The 15,410-nt window shown below is 40.8% G+C and overlaps 1 protein-coding gene across 1 annotated transcript in view; it reads left to right on the top strand.

Moving 5' to 3' along the window:
- The window catches only part of LOC126215332 (uncharacterized), a 94,450-nt gene that overhangs the window by 57,308 nt on the left and 21,732 nt on the right, over positions 1-15,410 (top strand). Inside the window, exon 5 of the mRNA XM_049942015.1 lies at positions 4,103-4,315. Coding sequence (XP_049797972.1) covers positions 4,103-4,315 — 213 coding nt within the window. The remainder of the gene's footprint in view (positions 1-4,102; positions 4,316-15,410) is intronic.

Raw genomic sequence — 15,410 nt, 5'->3', positions numbered from 1 at the left:
CTCTCTCTCTCTGTGTGTGTGTGTGTGTGTGTCTATGGGGGAGGGGGGGGGGGGTGGTAGCCCCTTATTAAGTGGCAAGTATTGTGAGCGAATGGAATAGGTTTGTTTCCATACAGTATGTACAGCACCTACTGTTGACATTTGTACTGTTGTGGAACTTTCAGTATTGTACAGACACAAAGATAAATAAGATAAATTACTTAGCAATGAGCCATGAGTGACCGTGGGTCCTTTGCTCTAGAAAGCTTGGAAAATATCCCTGAAAAACCTCCAAAATTTTGTCAGAGTTCAGGGTGAGCCTGTGTGTCCTACAGCACTGGCCATCAAACATTTTTGCTGAAGAGCCAATACTGACAATGTGGGGTGTGTGGGGTGGTACCAGAGGTCACATACATACTTATCTTATTATTAATTGGTAACCTACATAAATTAGCACACTATGAGACACCAGTAAACCACCCATAAGAAAACTGCGATGAGTTGGCCACTGGCCCCATGTACTGATCATTAAAAGTCGGCACCATTTGGAATACTTTGTGTTGACTGTTCTCTGTTTCGTATTCCTGCCACCCTCAGCGACACCAGATTTGTACCATGGTAATTGCTGATGAAGTGCTGTTGTTGTCTGTCAGAACAGACAATTAATTGATTAACAACAGTAATTGTACTTATATTAGTGCTGTTGTTGTCTGTCAGAACCGACAATTAATTGATTAACAACAGTAATTGCACTTATATTTAAATGTATTCTGCAATATAAGACAAGATCACAAATGTTTACTGTGTTTTTAATGTCATCTTTCTTCTACCCATTTTGTTGTGCTACAACAGCCTTAATTTAATGTCATGCTCCTTGCTACACGCATGTACCACATCTGAAGAGGACCATCTCTGAGAAGCTGACTGATGTGAGTCCTGCATGCCCGACAATTTTCAGTCCTGGAGGACAAACTAAACATTTCCCCTGTGACATCCTCTAAGATTGCAGTTGTCGTGCTACATACCCTGTGCCCCTGAAGTGGAAAGATTGGGGTTTAACGTCCCATCGATAATGATATCATTATAGGTGGAGCACAAGCTCGGATTGTTTCAAAGATGAGGAAGGAAACTGACTTTGCCATTTCAAATGAACTGTCCTGCCATTTGGCCAAAACAATTTAGGGAAATCACAGAGAAAATAAGTCTGAATGGGTGGACCTGGATTTAAACCATCGTCCTCTCAAAATCCGAGTCCAACGTGTCGACCACTGCACCGCACCCCTCAGTCTCTGGCGCCAATGTAAGCGACCATCTCTATTTATGTCATAGTCAAATTCACCAATGTCAATTAAAATTAAGCACATCGTAAAGCATTACTTTATAAATATTTCCATTTCTTACTGAGCAGTAATACTATACTCGTAAGGAGCTTGTAACATAGTTGACCTTTTAGATTCACTTGTTAGTTGCTAGGTGGATATTATTATAAAATACAAGCGAGAACTGTGGGACACACAAATACTTCATTTGAATTTGACAACCATTATTCCACAGTGTATGATTGGGGACCCAAAATTAACCAGATTTTTGTTCGTAGAAAGCATTTAGTTTAATGTTTTTAAATACGACCTTAATCTCCTTCATTGTACTCTCCATTAGCATTAATCCACTTGTCCAAACATTCATTCCAGTGTCGGAAGCATATTTTTAATTTGTCATCTTTGATACCTACTAGCACTTTCAACATTGGCAGAAACACTTCCTTTTCAAATCTCTTTTCATTCTCAGGAACAGGAAGAAGTCTGAGGGTGCTAAATCTGGCAATAGGGCAAATAGGTCAAGGTAGTCATTTTCAATGAGGCCAAAAACTGGCAAACACTGAGAGCTGTGTATGCAGGAGCATTGCTGTGATGCACGAAGCATTCACGGAATTCCACAAAGCCAGACGTTTTCATGTTAAAATCTGTGCAGCCTTTTCGTAACCTCCTGGTTTTGAGGGACAAATTCTGAGTGTACGATCACTTTGGAAAAAAAAAAAAAAATAATCAACATCATCTTCACATTCAGTTTCACATGCTGAGCTTTTTTTAGACAGGGTGAGCCAGTTGATTTCCATTGAGTTGACTATTGTTTACTTTCTGGATCATACCCATATCACCATAACTTATCACCTGTGACGAATTTGTTGAAAAAATTTGGATCGTCTTTGATGCACCCTCCATTTCATGACAGGCTCGAACACGATGATCCTTTTGATCTCTGGTGAGAAGTGTCAGCACAAACTTTGCTGCCACTTTGTGCATCTCCAAATCAATGTTCAGAATATGCTGAACTGAGCTCCATGACAACCCAGATTAGGTCCTCCAGTCGGTCAAATGTCCCGCATCGGTCAGATCGAGGATTTTGCCAATGTTATCCTCGCTTCATGCAGTTGAAGGGTGACTAGAATAGGGTCAATTTTCAGCATCTATTTCTCCCTTGTCAAACTGAGAAAACCATTTGTATACTTGAGTTTTACTAAGAGGATGTTCTTTGTAGGCAGTGTGCATCACCACATTATTTTGCACTGCACATTATTATTAAGAAGTAGCCACTTTCTCATGTCATGTCTTCACTGTACTCACACACACAGAACTGCAAGAGAGGCCACAGTAGTCGCTTCAGGTGATGCCGCCTGGTGGAGTGACTTAGGAGAAGGCATACAATGATCCTCTGGTGGTGCAACCTGATACTGCAAGTACACTGTGCACAGCATTACAATTCTGCTTATTTTCGGTTCCCCCTCATATGACTTTAATTTTGTTTCAAGTTAGATGAACCATTTTTCTCACACAAATTGAAAGACTAGCTATTTTACACTGAAGCACCAAAGAAACTGGTATAAGCATGCCTATTCAAATACAGAGATATGTAAACAGGCAGAGTATGGCACTGCAGTTGGTAATGCCTATATAAGACAACAAGTGCCTGTGCAGCTGTTAGGGCAATTACTGCTGCTACAATGACAGGTTATCAAGATTTAAGTGAGTTTGAATGTTGTTTTATAGTCGGCACAAGAGTAATGGGACACAGCATCTCCAAGGTAATGATGAAGTGGTGATTTTCCCGTACGACCATTTTACGAGTGTACCACGAATATCAGGAATCCGGTAAAACATCAGTCTTGGACATCGCTGCTGCCAGAAAAAGGTCCTGCAAGAACAGGACCAATGACAACTGAAGAGAATAATTCAACATGACAGAAGTGCAAGCATTCCGCAAACTTCTGCAGATTTCAATGCTGGGTCGTCAACAAGTGTCAGTGTGTGAACCATTCAATGAAACATCATAGATATGGGCTTTCAGAGCCAAAGGCTAACTCACATACCCTCGATGACTGCAAGACACAAAGCCTTACGCCTCGCCTGGGCCCGTTGACACTGCCATTGGACTGTTGATGACAGGAAACATGTTGCCTGGTCACATGAGTCTCGTTTCAAATTGTATTGAGTGGATGGACATGTATGGGTATGGAGACAACCTCGTGAATCCGTGGACCCTGCATGTCAGCAGGGGACTGTTCAAGCTGGTGGAAGGTCTGTGTGGGGTGTGTGCAGTTCAATTGATATGGTACCCTAGATATGTCTATGTAAGCATCCTGTCTGATCACCTGCATCCATTCATGTTCACTGTGCATTCTGACAGTCTTGGACAATTCCAGCAGGACAATGCAACACTCCACACATCCAGAATTTCTACAGAGTGGCTCCAGGAACACACTTCTGAATTTAAACACTTCTGCTGGCCACCAAACTCCACAGACATGAACATTATTGAGCATATCTTTGATGCTTTGCAACGTGCTGTTCAGAAGAGATCTCCACCCCCTCATATCCTATGATTTAGGACAGCCCTCCAGGATTCGTGGTGTCAATTCCCTCCAGCACTACTTCAAATCCATGCCATGTTATGTTGCGGCACTTCTGTGTGTTCGCGGTGGCCCCACATGATATTAGGCAGGTGTACAGTTTCTTTGGCTTTACAGTGTAAGTATCTTGTGCTCACGTAGTGCCTTTGATAGTGAGGAATAATTCTATTCTTTCTGGTATCTCTCTTAATGAAAGTTGTTTTCATTTTGTTCCAGATTAAGAATAAGTAATAACTGTACTGAAAGAGGAGAGCTCTTAAAACACGTTGCCCGGATGCCAGCACTGTCCTCGCTGAGCTTTACCTGTACTGATTTGCCGGGTATGGAATACTTGCTCGATATGCCAGGGCTCCAGTACCTTTACTTCCACCATATTTCGGGTTATCGCATACCATTTGACAGCTTCCCAGGAAGACTTGTAAATCTCAGGTAAGATATGTCTGTAATAATTAACACATGTTGTAGATATTTTGCTCTCATTCTCCATCCCACCTTGTCATCCCTTTCTCCCCATCTGACACCTCACATTCATGCTCTTAGAGGATGAGAGAGAATAAATGTGGATGAACAATTGTAATGTCAGCAGGTGACAACATAGGAAAATTATGATTACTGTTCTTCAGTGTATGTGAATACGCATGTGTACTCAAGGCTCCAGGGGACATGCGCCCTCCCCCCACCCCCGTCCCCCTCTCCCATGTACAGACCAGCAAAACAAGGGAAACAAAATAAGAGGTAACATGGAAAGAAATAAGAGGTAACATGGAAAGAAATGAGAGGTAACATGAAAATGCAACACTTCTCGTCATGAGTTTTTGCTAGGTTGTTGCATCCTAACGTAATTATTCTTTATTCTCAGCTGAATTCTTACATACAAGGAACTCCTGCACCCCACAGATCACCTATTTTGCTGATCATTTGTATGATTGTGGTACAGTACATTGGTTAACCAAAGTAGATGGGGAGGGGATGGGAACCGTTCTAGATGACAGTGTTTTCAAGTTAAGCCATGAATATCTACACGAAGACAAACTAGAAACATTAAAACAAACAGAAGTTAAAGGCATAAAATTAACAATTGAGCCCTAAGTATTACACGGTTTTGTTTTGTAATATCACAGCACATATTTTTTAAAAGTTTTGATGAAGAAACACTGTTTCTACTATTTCTTGGTTCATGATTCCTTGAAAATTGTCTCCAACAACCCATTCATTCACCTTGCTCACATTCAAGTCTTCACATCAAGAAATTCTTTTTACTATTTCTCTCCCATTTTTGAAATTTTCCAAGTGGTCCCCTTCAACAGCATCAGTTTTCTCCAGCACCTATGAAGAGTTTCTGCTTCCACATTATTGGGCCAACCAATAAATTACATGTTTCATATTTACTGCCTTCAGCTCTTCATTCATGTTGTTTTCTGTATCACTGTCTTGCAGGAAGGTTCTCAAAAACAGCTCGCAATAAGGCTGTTCAGTGGCTGAATTAGACAGATAATTTTTTGGGAAGGAAATGCTCAACAAATCAATTCTTTTATGTCCATAAAAATATGTATTGATTTTTAAGGGAGACCATTTTGTTTAGTTTAAAACTTTTCGACTTCCATTATAACTGATCACTAGAACATTTGGCCAAGAGTTAACAAGACATCCAAGATGTTTTTTGGGCTTTGGGAAAACTTGATAGTGTATTTTTGGACCATCTTTCAATGCTCAAGGTTTTTCAACTTCCTGATATGTTCTAGAGGCAGTCTATGTGTGCCAGATGTGTTTGATGCCAAAATAACCATTTTCTGGTCTTCTTTTCATTTTATCTCCTGGGGCAGAAGTTTCTTTTAAGGAAGTTAAGGATCTCTAGGCAACATCTTAAAATTAACATCTGTTTCATCTGCACTGTAATTATGGTCCTTAACATAGCATCAGCTGTGATCTTCAGACTCTGTTTTCAAAACATCAACTGCATGTGGCTCTGCAGATAACTTCCCTGCACATATATTAAATTGCTGAATGCCATATCTGTTTTTAAACCTGTCTAACCACCCAGAGCTTGAAAAAGTACCTCTTTTTTCCTCGGCTAACAATTCAGTTAACATTTTCTTGCATTGCTGGGACACTGAAAGGTGAGCTTCTATCTCGTTGTTGGGTAAAACAGAGATTAAGAGCCTCACCCTCTTTTTGGGACTTTTTTTTTTTTTTCTCTAGAAATTTAGGCTTCACCTATTCCAAAATGATAGGAACACCAACTCTATAATAAGCCACAACAGTTTTCTTTTTCAACTTATGTGATAGCTTCCAATTTATCAGCAAAAGTTATTGCAACACAGTTCCATTTAGCACATCACAAAAATACAATGCAATGGAAGTAAACAACAATCTGAATGTTCTATTGTTGTCAGTGTTGCCATGTTCAGAGTGGTCGTTGGGGAAGCAACTCAAGGTTGGGCACCCATCTCTCCCCACTAACTTCACCTCAGAATACTCTTACCCACGAATTATTTCTGTGCAGGACAATATTAATTTTTGGCTTTGTGATATTTCTCAAGTGTTGTTGAGAAACTGAGATTTAAAGTTTTACAAGCCGGCTGAATATCGTGTGAGAGCACCATCTGCCAAGCAGTACAAGTTAGTGCAACAGGCTAAGGTGGTGTGTGCTGCTTTTAGCTGTGAGCATTTCCTCTTTTTTTCTCCTATCTTTTACCCAACACTTGTATCGCTACAGTTAATTACGTCTCTTCAGAAATGAACAACAACAGTAATAATAGCAATGATGATCATAGCAGTAACACACACACACACACACACACACACACACACTTCTCTCTCTCTCTCTCTCTCTCTCTCTCTCTCTCTCTCTGTCTGTCTCTCTCTCTCTCTCTCTCTCTCTCTCTCTCTCTCTAAGGTGACATATCTTCTTTTATCACAACTTCACTCTGACTGAGTTGGGTAACATGAACATCTAAGGGTGTGTTGAAAAGCAATGCCTCCAAATCTTTTACTGTGTCTCAGTGTCGGCTGAGGTATTGTATGTCATGCATATTACTCAGTTGACTTTCCCGCTTTGCTGACACAAGTTGCAACCCTCTGCCACTACAGGGCTCTGAATTGTAGTGTGTAACATGGAGGTGTGTAACATAACGATGTCATTGCAACCCTCTGCCACTACAGGGCTCTGAATTGTAGTGTGTAACATGGAGGTGTGTAACATAACGATGTCGGTGCATGAGAAACAGCTTGCTGTGATCGTGTTTCTAACAGCAGAAAATGCATCTCCAAGAATGAAAGCTCTGTACAGTGATAAATAACTGTGTTGACATTAACAACTTGCAATGTTGGGTTGTTCATGTTCATAATGAAGGAAATGGTGGTGCTAATATCAAAATGTGTGACTGAGCTCGCAGTGGGTGATCACATATGGCAAATGAATAGGCTCATCGAAATCAAGGTGATGAACTCATCAGAGAAAATCACCTGCTATCGCAGACACAGATCTCGGGCAACTGTGGCGTATCACAAGAGCAGTATACGGGCCATCGCTGCAGTACTGCATTACAGAAAACTGTGTGCAAGGTGTGTACCTTGAATGCTTCTTTAGTCTTTTGATTCTGAGGGCACTGGGTTCCTTAACAGTATTGTGACAGACTATGAAAACAAGAGAGCATCAATGGACAAACAATGACTGATGCCAAGAACATTCAAGACCGTGCCATAAGCAAACAAAGTCATGTTCACAGTGCTGTGGGGTGTTCAAGGTGTGGTGTGTTTGGAATTCATACCTAAAGTCACCACCATAAACTCTGCAAGATACTACAAGAGCCTCAGAAAAAGGAATTCCTCCTTCAGCATGACAATGCCAGACCACACACGAGTGCTGTAACACCAGCAAGAATCTGCCACCTCGTGTTAGCTGTCATCAGTAATGCTCCGTACAGTCCCAAGTTGGCCCCCTTTGATTTTCATCTGTCTCCAAAACGTTCTTTGAGGAGTTTACTTTGATAGTGATGAAGTGGTACAAGCAGTAGTGAGCTTGTGGTAATGCCAACATAGTCAAACATCCTACAGTCACAGTTTGAACAAACTGGTCTTTTGTTGGGACAAATGTGTTTGTTGCCAGGGTAACAATATTGAGAACTAAACATGTAAACATTAAGAATGAAGATGCAGGCTGTTAATAAGGTTTGTTTTATTTAAAAAGCTTTAAGAGTTTCATATAAAAAATTTGAAGTCATTACTTTTCAGCACACCCTTGTAGTTTTGAAAATAAATAAATTTGTATATTTTGGAATAGTATTTGTCTGGTACATTATTTCAATGGCGTACCCTAGCATTTTTACAACGAATAATATTAAGATTTCATTGTACCAAACAAATTGTTGCCATTTTGTGTGTCTTTATTAGATAATTATCAAGCAAATTCAAGGGGAAGTAAAAACTTATCCACAATGGAACTGTACATTTTATTGCAATAAAAGAAGAATGTGTATGTTAACATTATTTTTCAGTATGATCTTTTGCTTTTCAATGCATTCAGTCCATCGTTGAACGAGAATAGTGAGTTCTCACCTGAGCAGTGAGCCACACAGGCGCCATGTCCTTCACTTCTTTGTTTGAGGTGAATAGATGTACCTGTAATGCCCCTTTGAGTGAACCAAAGAACTGGTAGTCAGAAGGGGCAAGATCTGGACTATGCAGAGGGTGAGCCATTACTTAAAACTTGAGTTCCTGGAGCATTTCACCAGTGGGAGCAGTCACATGTGGATGGACATTGTCGTGTGACAACGCAACCTTTGACAGTAGTCCTCAGCATTTGCTTTAAATTGCAGGCTGTAGCCTGTTAGTAAGCATCTCACCGTAACATGGAGACGAGGTACTGGCGGAATTAAAGCTGTGGGGAGGGGCATGAGTCACGCTTGGGTAGCTCAGTCGGTAGAGCACTTGCCTGCGAAAGGCAAAGGTCCTGAGTTCGAGTCTCGGTCCAGCACACAGTTTTAATCTGCCAGGAAGTTTCATAACATACACTGTTTACTATTGTGCCACTCTGCTGATAATGTTCCAGTAAATTTGGAATACATTTCACATAAATTTTCTCAGCATGTTATAGTCTTAGGTGGAGATTTCAATTTACCAGATATAGACTGGGACACTCAGATGTTTAGGACGGGTGGTAGGGACAGAGCATCGAGTGACATTATACTGAGTGCACTATCCGAAAATTACCTCGAGCAATTAAACAGAGAACCGACTCGTGGAGATAACATCTTGGACCTACTGATAACAAACAGACCCGAACTTTTCGACTCTGTATGTACAGAACAGGGAATCAGTGATCATAAGGCCGCTGCAGCATCCCTGAATATGGAAGTTAGTAGGAATATAAAAAAAGGGAGGAAGGTTTATCTGTTTAGCAAGAGTAATAGAAGGCAGATTTCAGACTACCTAACAGATCAAAACGAAAATTTCTGTTCTGACACTGACAATGTTGAGTGTTTATGGAAAAAGTTCAAGGCAATCGTAAAATGCGTTTTAGACAGGTACGTGCCGAGTAAAACTGTGAGGGATGGGAAAAATCCACCGTGGTACAACAACAAAGTTAGGAAATTACTGCGAAAGCAAAGAGAGCTTCACTCTAAGTTTAAACGCAGCCAAAACCTCTCAGACAAACAGAAGCTAAGCGATGTCAAAGTTAGCGTAAGGAGGGCTATGCGTGAAGCATTCAGTGAATTCGAAAGTAAAATTCTAAGTACCGACTTGACAGAAAATCCTAGGAAGTTCTGGTCTTACGTTAAATCAGTAAGTGTCTCGAAACAGCATATCCAGACACTCCGGGATGATGATGGCATTGAAACAGAGGATGACACGCGTAAAGCTGAAATACTAAACACCTTTTTCCAAAGCTGTTTCACAGAGGAAGACCGCACTGCAGTTCCTTCTCTAAACCCTCGCACAAACAAAAAAATGGTTGACATCGAAATAAGTGTCCTAGGAATAGAAAAGCAACTGGAATCACTCAACAGAGGAAAGTCCACTGGACCTGATGGGATACCAATTCGATTCTACACAGAGTATGCGAAAGAACTTGCCCCCCTTCTAACAGCCGTGTACCGCAAGTCTCTAGAGGAACAGAAGGTTCCAAATGATTGGAAAAGAGCACAGATAGTCCCAGTCTTCAAGAAGGGTCGTCGAGCAGATGCGCAAAACTATAGACCTATATCTCTGACGTCGATCTGTTGTAGAATTTTAAAACATGTTTTTTGCTCGAGTATCATGTCGCTTTTGGAAACCCAGAATCTACTATGTAGGAATCAACATGGATTCCGGAAACAGCGATCGTGTGAGACCCAACTCGCTTTATTTGTTCATGAGACACAGAAAATATTAGATACAGGCTCCCAGGTAGATGCTATTTTTCTTGACTTCCGGAAGGCGTTCGATACAGTTCGGCACTGTCGCCTGATAAACAATGTAAGAGCCTACGGAATATCAGACCAGCTGTGTGGCTGGATTGAAGAGTTTTTAGCAAACAGAACACAGCATGTTGTTATCAATGGAGAGACGTCTACAGACGTTAAAGTAACCTCTGGCGTGCCACAGGGGAGTGTTATGGGACCATTGCTTTTCACAATATATATAAATGACCTAGTAGATAGTGTCGGAAGTCCCATGTGGCTTTTCGCGGGTGATGCTGTAGTATACAGAGAAGTTTCAGCATTAGAAAATTGTAGCGAAATGCAGGAAGATCTGCAGCGGATAGGCACTTGGTGCAGGGAGTGGCAACTGACCCTTAACATAGACAAATGTAATGTGTTGCGAATACATAAAAAGAAGGATCCTTTATTGTATGATTATATGATAGCGGAACAAACACTGGTAGCAGTTACTTCTGTAAAATATCTGGGAGTATGCGTGCGGAACGATTTGAAGTGGAATGATCATATAAAATTAATTGTTGGTAAGGCGGGTACCAGGTTGAGATTCATTGGGAGAGTCCTTAGAAAATGTAGTCCATCAACAAAGGAGGTGGCTTACAAAACACTCGTTTGACCTATACTTGAGTATTGCTCATCAGTGTGGGATCCGTACCAGATCGGGTTGACGGAGGAGATAGAGAAGATCCAAAGAAGAGCGGCGCGTTTCGTCACAGGGTTATTTGGTAACCGTGATAGTGTTACGGAGATATTTAACAAACTCAAGTGTCAGACTCTGCAAGAGAGGCGCTCTGCATCGCGGTGTAGCTTGCTCGCCAGGTTTCGAGAGGGTGCATTTCTGGATGGGGTATCGAATATATTGCTTCCCCCTACTTATACCTCCCGAGGAGATCATGAATGTAAAATTAGAGAGATTAGAGTGCGCACGGAGGCTTTCAGACAGTCGTTCTTCCCGCGAACCATACGCGACTGGAACAGGAAAGGGAGGTAATGACAGTGGCACGTAAAGTGCCCTCCGCCACACACCGTTGGGTGGCTTGCGGAGTATAAATGTAGATGTAGATGTAGACATTCCACAAAATGGTAAGCATCAGTTATCCTGCGTGTTATTGGGTTTCGTACTTTTTCCTATTGGGCAATTGTGGACATTTCCATTCCGTACTCTGCTGTTTACTCTCCGGCTCAGAATGCTGTATCTGTGTTTCATCACCAGTGATGAGTGTGACCGAGAAACCTGCCACGTTCGTTACCATAGTGATGCAAATGTTTTTGTCAGATGTTCAAGCACTTTTCTTAATGCAACACTCTGAGTTGTTTTGGGACCCATTCTGCACAGATCTTATGAAGCCCAGGTTTGCTGTGAATGATTTCATAGGCAGAACCGTGACTAATTTGCAGATGATATGCCACTTCACCAATTGTCACTCATCTGTCTTATCAAAACAGTGTCACGTGCATACGTATGTTGTTATCATTTTTGGTGACCATTTTTCAGATTTGCTGCTCATTTGTAGACATTCCATTGCAGCAAGACTCTGATACCACTGTTCATCTTTGACAGGTTGTGGTCCCCATTACACTTAACTGATCACAAAAACTGGATCACCACTTGTTCTTCTTTGGTGCAAACTTGTAAGGCAGAGACCATGGTCTATTTACAACAAAAGAAAGAGAAATGGGGGAATCTGGATTCAACTTTCATAGCAAGACCACAAAAGAGAGAGAGAGAAGTCAGTATGAAGACTTACTCTCACAGTAAAAAATGTCAAACAGCTTTCATAATTCTAAGGGGTCATTTAATACACACAAATAGCTGTACAGAAAAAAATGTTTCATTAAATCAGTACAGTTGTTGTCTATCTTTCCTTGTAATTCCCCTCCAACATCTGTGCACCTGTCCCAGTTTTGTAAAGGTATTCTGATCCCTCAGTGAAGAATTCTGTACCTTGATCCTGATAAAAGCTTAGCCCTTTTTCTTTACCTCCTGACTGGTCAGGGCCACATGGAGGATGAGGTAAGACCTCCAAGCCCACTTGGCCAATAGTTTGCAAAGTTGGTTGTACTATACTAGACCCAACATTGTCTTGGGGAAGCAGCACACAGTCCCTCTGCTATTCCTGACTTTTTTTAAATGATGGGGTTGACTTTGCTCGCAGTTCTGTCTGAGTGGTATAGCAGGGAGTACTGAGGAGGGGGGGGGTTTTGACTGGTAAGAAATGATATTGTAACAAAGAATTTTACTTTAGCCAGCTTCTGCAGACTGCAGCAATAAAACATAAGCAAGGGAATAACACCAAATAAAACTGCAGATGAAAAGAAAATTCACCATTTACAGCAACAAAACACAGAGCACACTCAAGCATTTTCTGACAGAAAAATGTGTCAAAGATGTGAGGATGAAGACTATGCAATAGTTTGAAACAACAAACTGCTTTTTATGAGCTGATTTGAAAAGCGTTACTTTTAATGTAAATTTCTATTTACGCAAGATGAATTACAGTACATGTAAGAATGTGTGATGAATTTCTTACATAACAGAGTGTTTGACTCTCATTCAATACTAAACACTTCGAGGACCAGCCACTTAGAAAAATGTAGGCCCAAAAGACAACCCATTTGTGTCTTTATTTAAAATTTTACTTGCACATTTGTGTTTGATATGTCTTAAAGGATAACACGTACTAGAAAAGGCGAATATTATACATGAAAGCTTAGCTTTTCTTATAGCTATACTGTATGTATATTTATTTAAAACATTAACTTTTCCCATTTATGTGTCTGTACTACTTAACAGTCGCATGCTGGTGGCTGACAAAACATGTCCTATGCTCTGAATATCTGCTGGCATTGGTGAGTGAGATCACTAACATGAGCTATGATTGGCTGACAAAAGCACATTGAAATCTCAATTTCAGTGCCTTGGAAGCTACTGTGCTTCATTTGGCAGAATTCGTATTTATTCTTTCGTAATATGATAATATGCCTTCTACATGTTGCCGCGCTTCAAAGAGCTTTCCAAAACACATTGTTTTTTGCTGGGTTTAATTTCCTAAAGTGTCGAGAAGTTCTACACTTATGTATAAAACCTTTACCATTCAAAGAGAACACGGAAAAAATGTACCTCCACTCAGGGTATAGTGTATTTTCAGCCAAAAAAAAAAGTGAATTTTTATGAGGAAGAAGTGTATTTTTAACAGGGAAATCTGGGAATTTCTTTTTCTTGGCCACGTATACACGCTGTACAGGCTACTGAAATTGTGTTGCTCTTCCAAAAAATGATTGATAATGGGTCTACGGGCCTGCAAAGCATAGTCAACATGATTGTATCAGACGAGGGTGTGTTTTGAGTTTCTTACAGGCAGACGATGGATGTTTCCACTGCATGTTTTGATGCTTGGACTCCATGTTAAAATGACTTATCAAAATTTCATCTCAGCATTATTGAAGTGATACATGATCTCGGTGCCTATGCAAAATCTCAGTTATTCGTGATTAATCCTAAGTTATCTGAGGACCCACGTAGCTCAAGTCTTAGAGGAGTTCAATTTGCTGTGGATGATGGAATGAGTTGTGCCAACACTCACTTGACATTTTTCAGCAATTTATCCAACGGTAAGTCATTTGCCTTTTTGGATAATTTAATCAATACAAGCTTGCAGTGTTGAGTCTGACCAACCACCTGAAGTGTTGCTTGTCAGGTACACTTCTACAGCTACCTTTCAACTTTCCACCCATCCATGGAAACTTACACAGACCATGCAACTACTTCTGTATTGTTTGTTCATCTAACAGAAAATTTCTGATGGTTGCACATCTTTGTGAAAGCAAAAATTGGATCACAGTACATTGTTCTTTAAAAGTACTGTCTCTGTACAGACACACCATCATGACTAGGTCCTTAAGCACTATGTTTACAAACATATTAATTGAACAAATGGCACTATCTTTTTGTAAAGTAGCAAGGTAACACGTATAAAAGTTCCAGTTCCCTGCATTAGGTGTTGTCCTCACAATACAGGGTGATTCAAAAAGAATACCACAACTTTAAAAATGTGTATTTAATGAAAGAAACATAATATAACCTTCTGTTATACATCATTACAAAGAGTATTTAAAAAGGTTTTTTTTCACTCAAAAACAAGTTCAGAGATGTTCAATATGGCCCCCTCCAGACACTCGAGCAATATCAACCCGATACTCCAACTCGTTCCACACTCTCTGTAGCATATCAGGCATAACAGTTTGGATAGCTGCTGTTATTTCTCGTTTCAAATCATCAATGGTGGCTGGGAGAGGTGGCCGAAACACCATATCCTTAACATACCCCCGTAAGAAAAAATCGCAGGGGGTAAGATCGGGGCTTCTTGGAGGCCAGTGATGAAGTGCTCTGTCACGGGCTGCCTGGCGGCCGATCCATCGCCTCGGGTAATTGACGTTCGGGTAGTTACGGACAGATAAGTGCCAATGTGGTGGCGCTCCATCCTGCTGAAATATGAATTGTTGTGCTTCTTGTTCGAGCTGAGGGAACAGCCAATTCTCTAACATCTCCAGATACTGTAGTCCAGTTACAGTAGCACTTTCGAAGAAAAAGGGACCAAAAACTTTATTGGCTGAAATGGCACAGAAAACGTTCACCTTAGGTGAGTCACGTTCATACTGAGTTGTTTCCTGCGGATTCTCAGTGCCCTATATACAGACATTGTGACGGTTGACTTTCCCGTTAGTGTGGAAAGTTGCTTCATCACTAAACACAATCTTTGAAATGAAAGATTCATCTGTTTGCATTTGAGCAAGGATAAAATCACAGAAATCGATTCTTTTAATCTTATCAGCTGCAGACAGTGCTTGAACCAATTTCAGACGATAAGGTTTCATAACTAACCTTTTTCGTAGGACTCTCCATACAGTTGATTGTGGAATTTGCAGCTCTCTGCTAGCTCTGCGAGTCGATTTTCCTGGGCTGCGAACAAATGCTTGCTGGATGCGTGCTACATTTTCATCACTCGTTCTCGGCCGTCCAGAACTTTTCCCTTTGCACAAACATCCATTCTCTGTAAACTGTTTATACCACCATATAATACACCACCTATCAGGAGGTTTAACAC

Source organism: Schistocerca nitens, chromosome 12, assembly GCF_023898315.1.
Source record: "Schistocerca nitens isolate TAMUIC-IGC-003100 chromosome 12, iqSchNite1.1, whole genome shotgun sequence".
In the NCBI taxonomy this organism is placed as follows: Eukaryota; Metazoa; Arthropoda; class Insecta; order Orthoptera; family Acrididae; genus Schistocerca; species Schistocerca nitens.
Note: the sequence above shows the minus strand (reverse complement) of the source record. Positions and strands in the feature narration are given on the sequence as shown.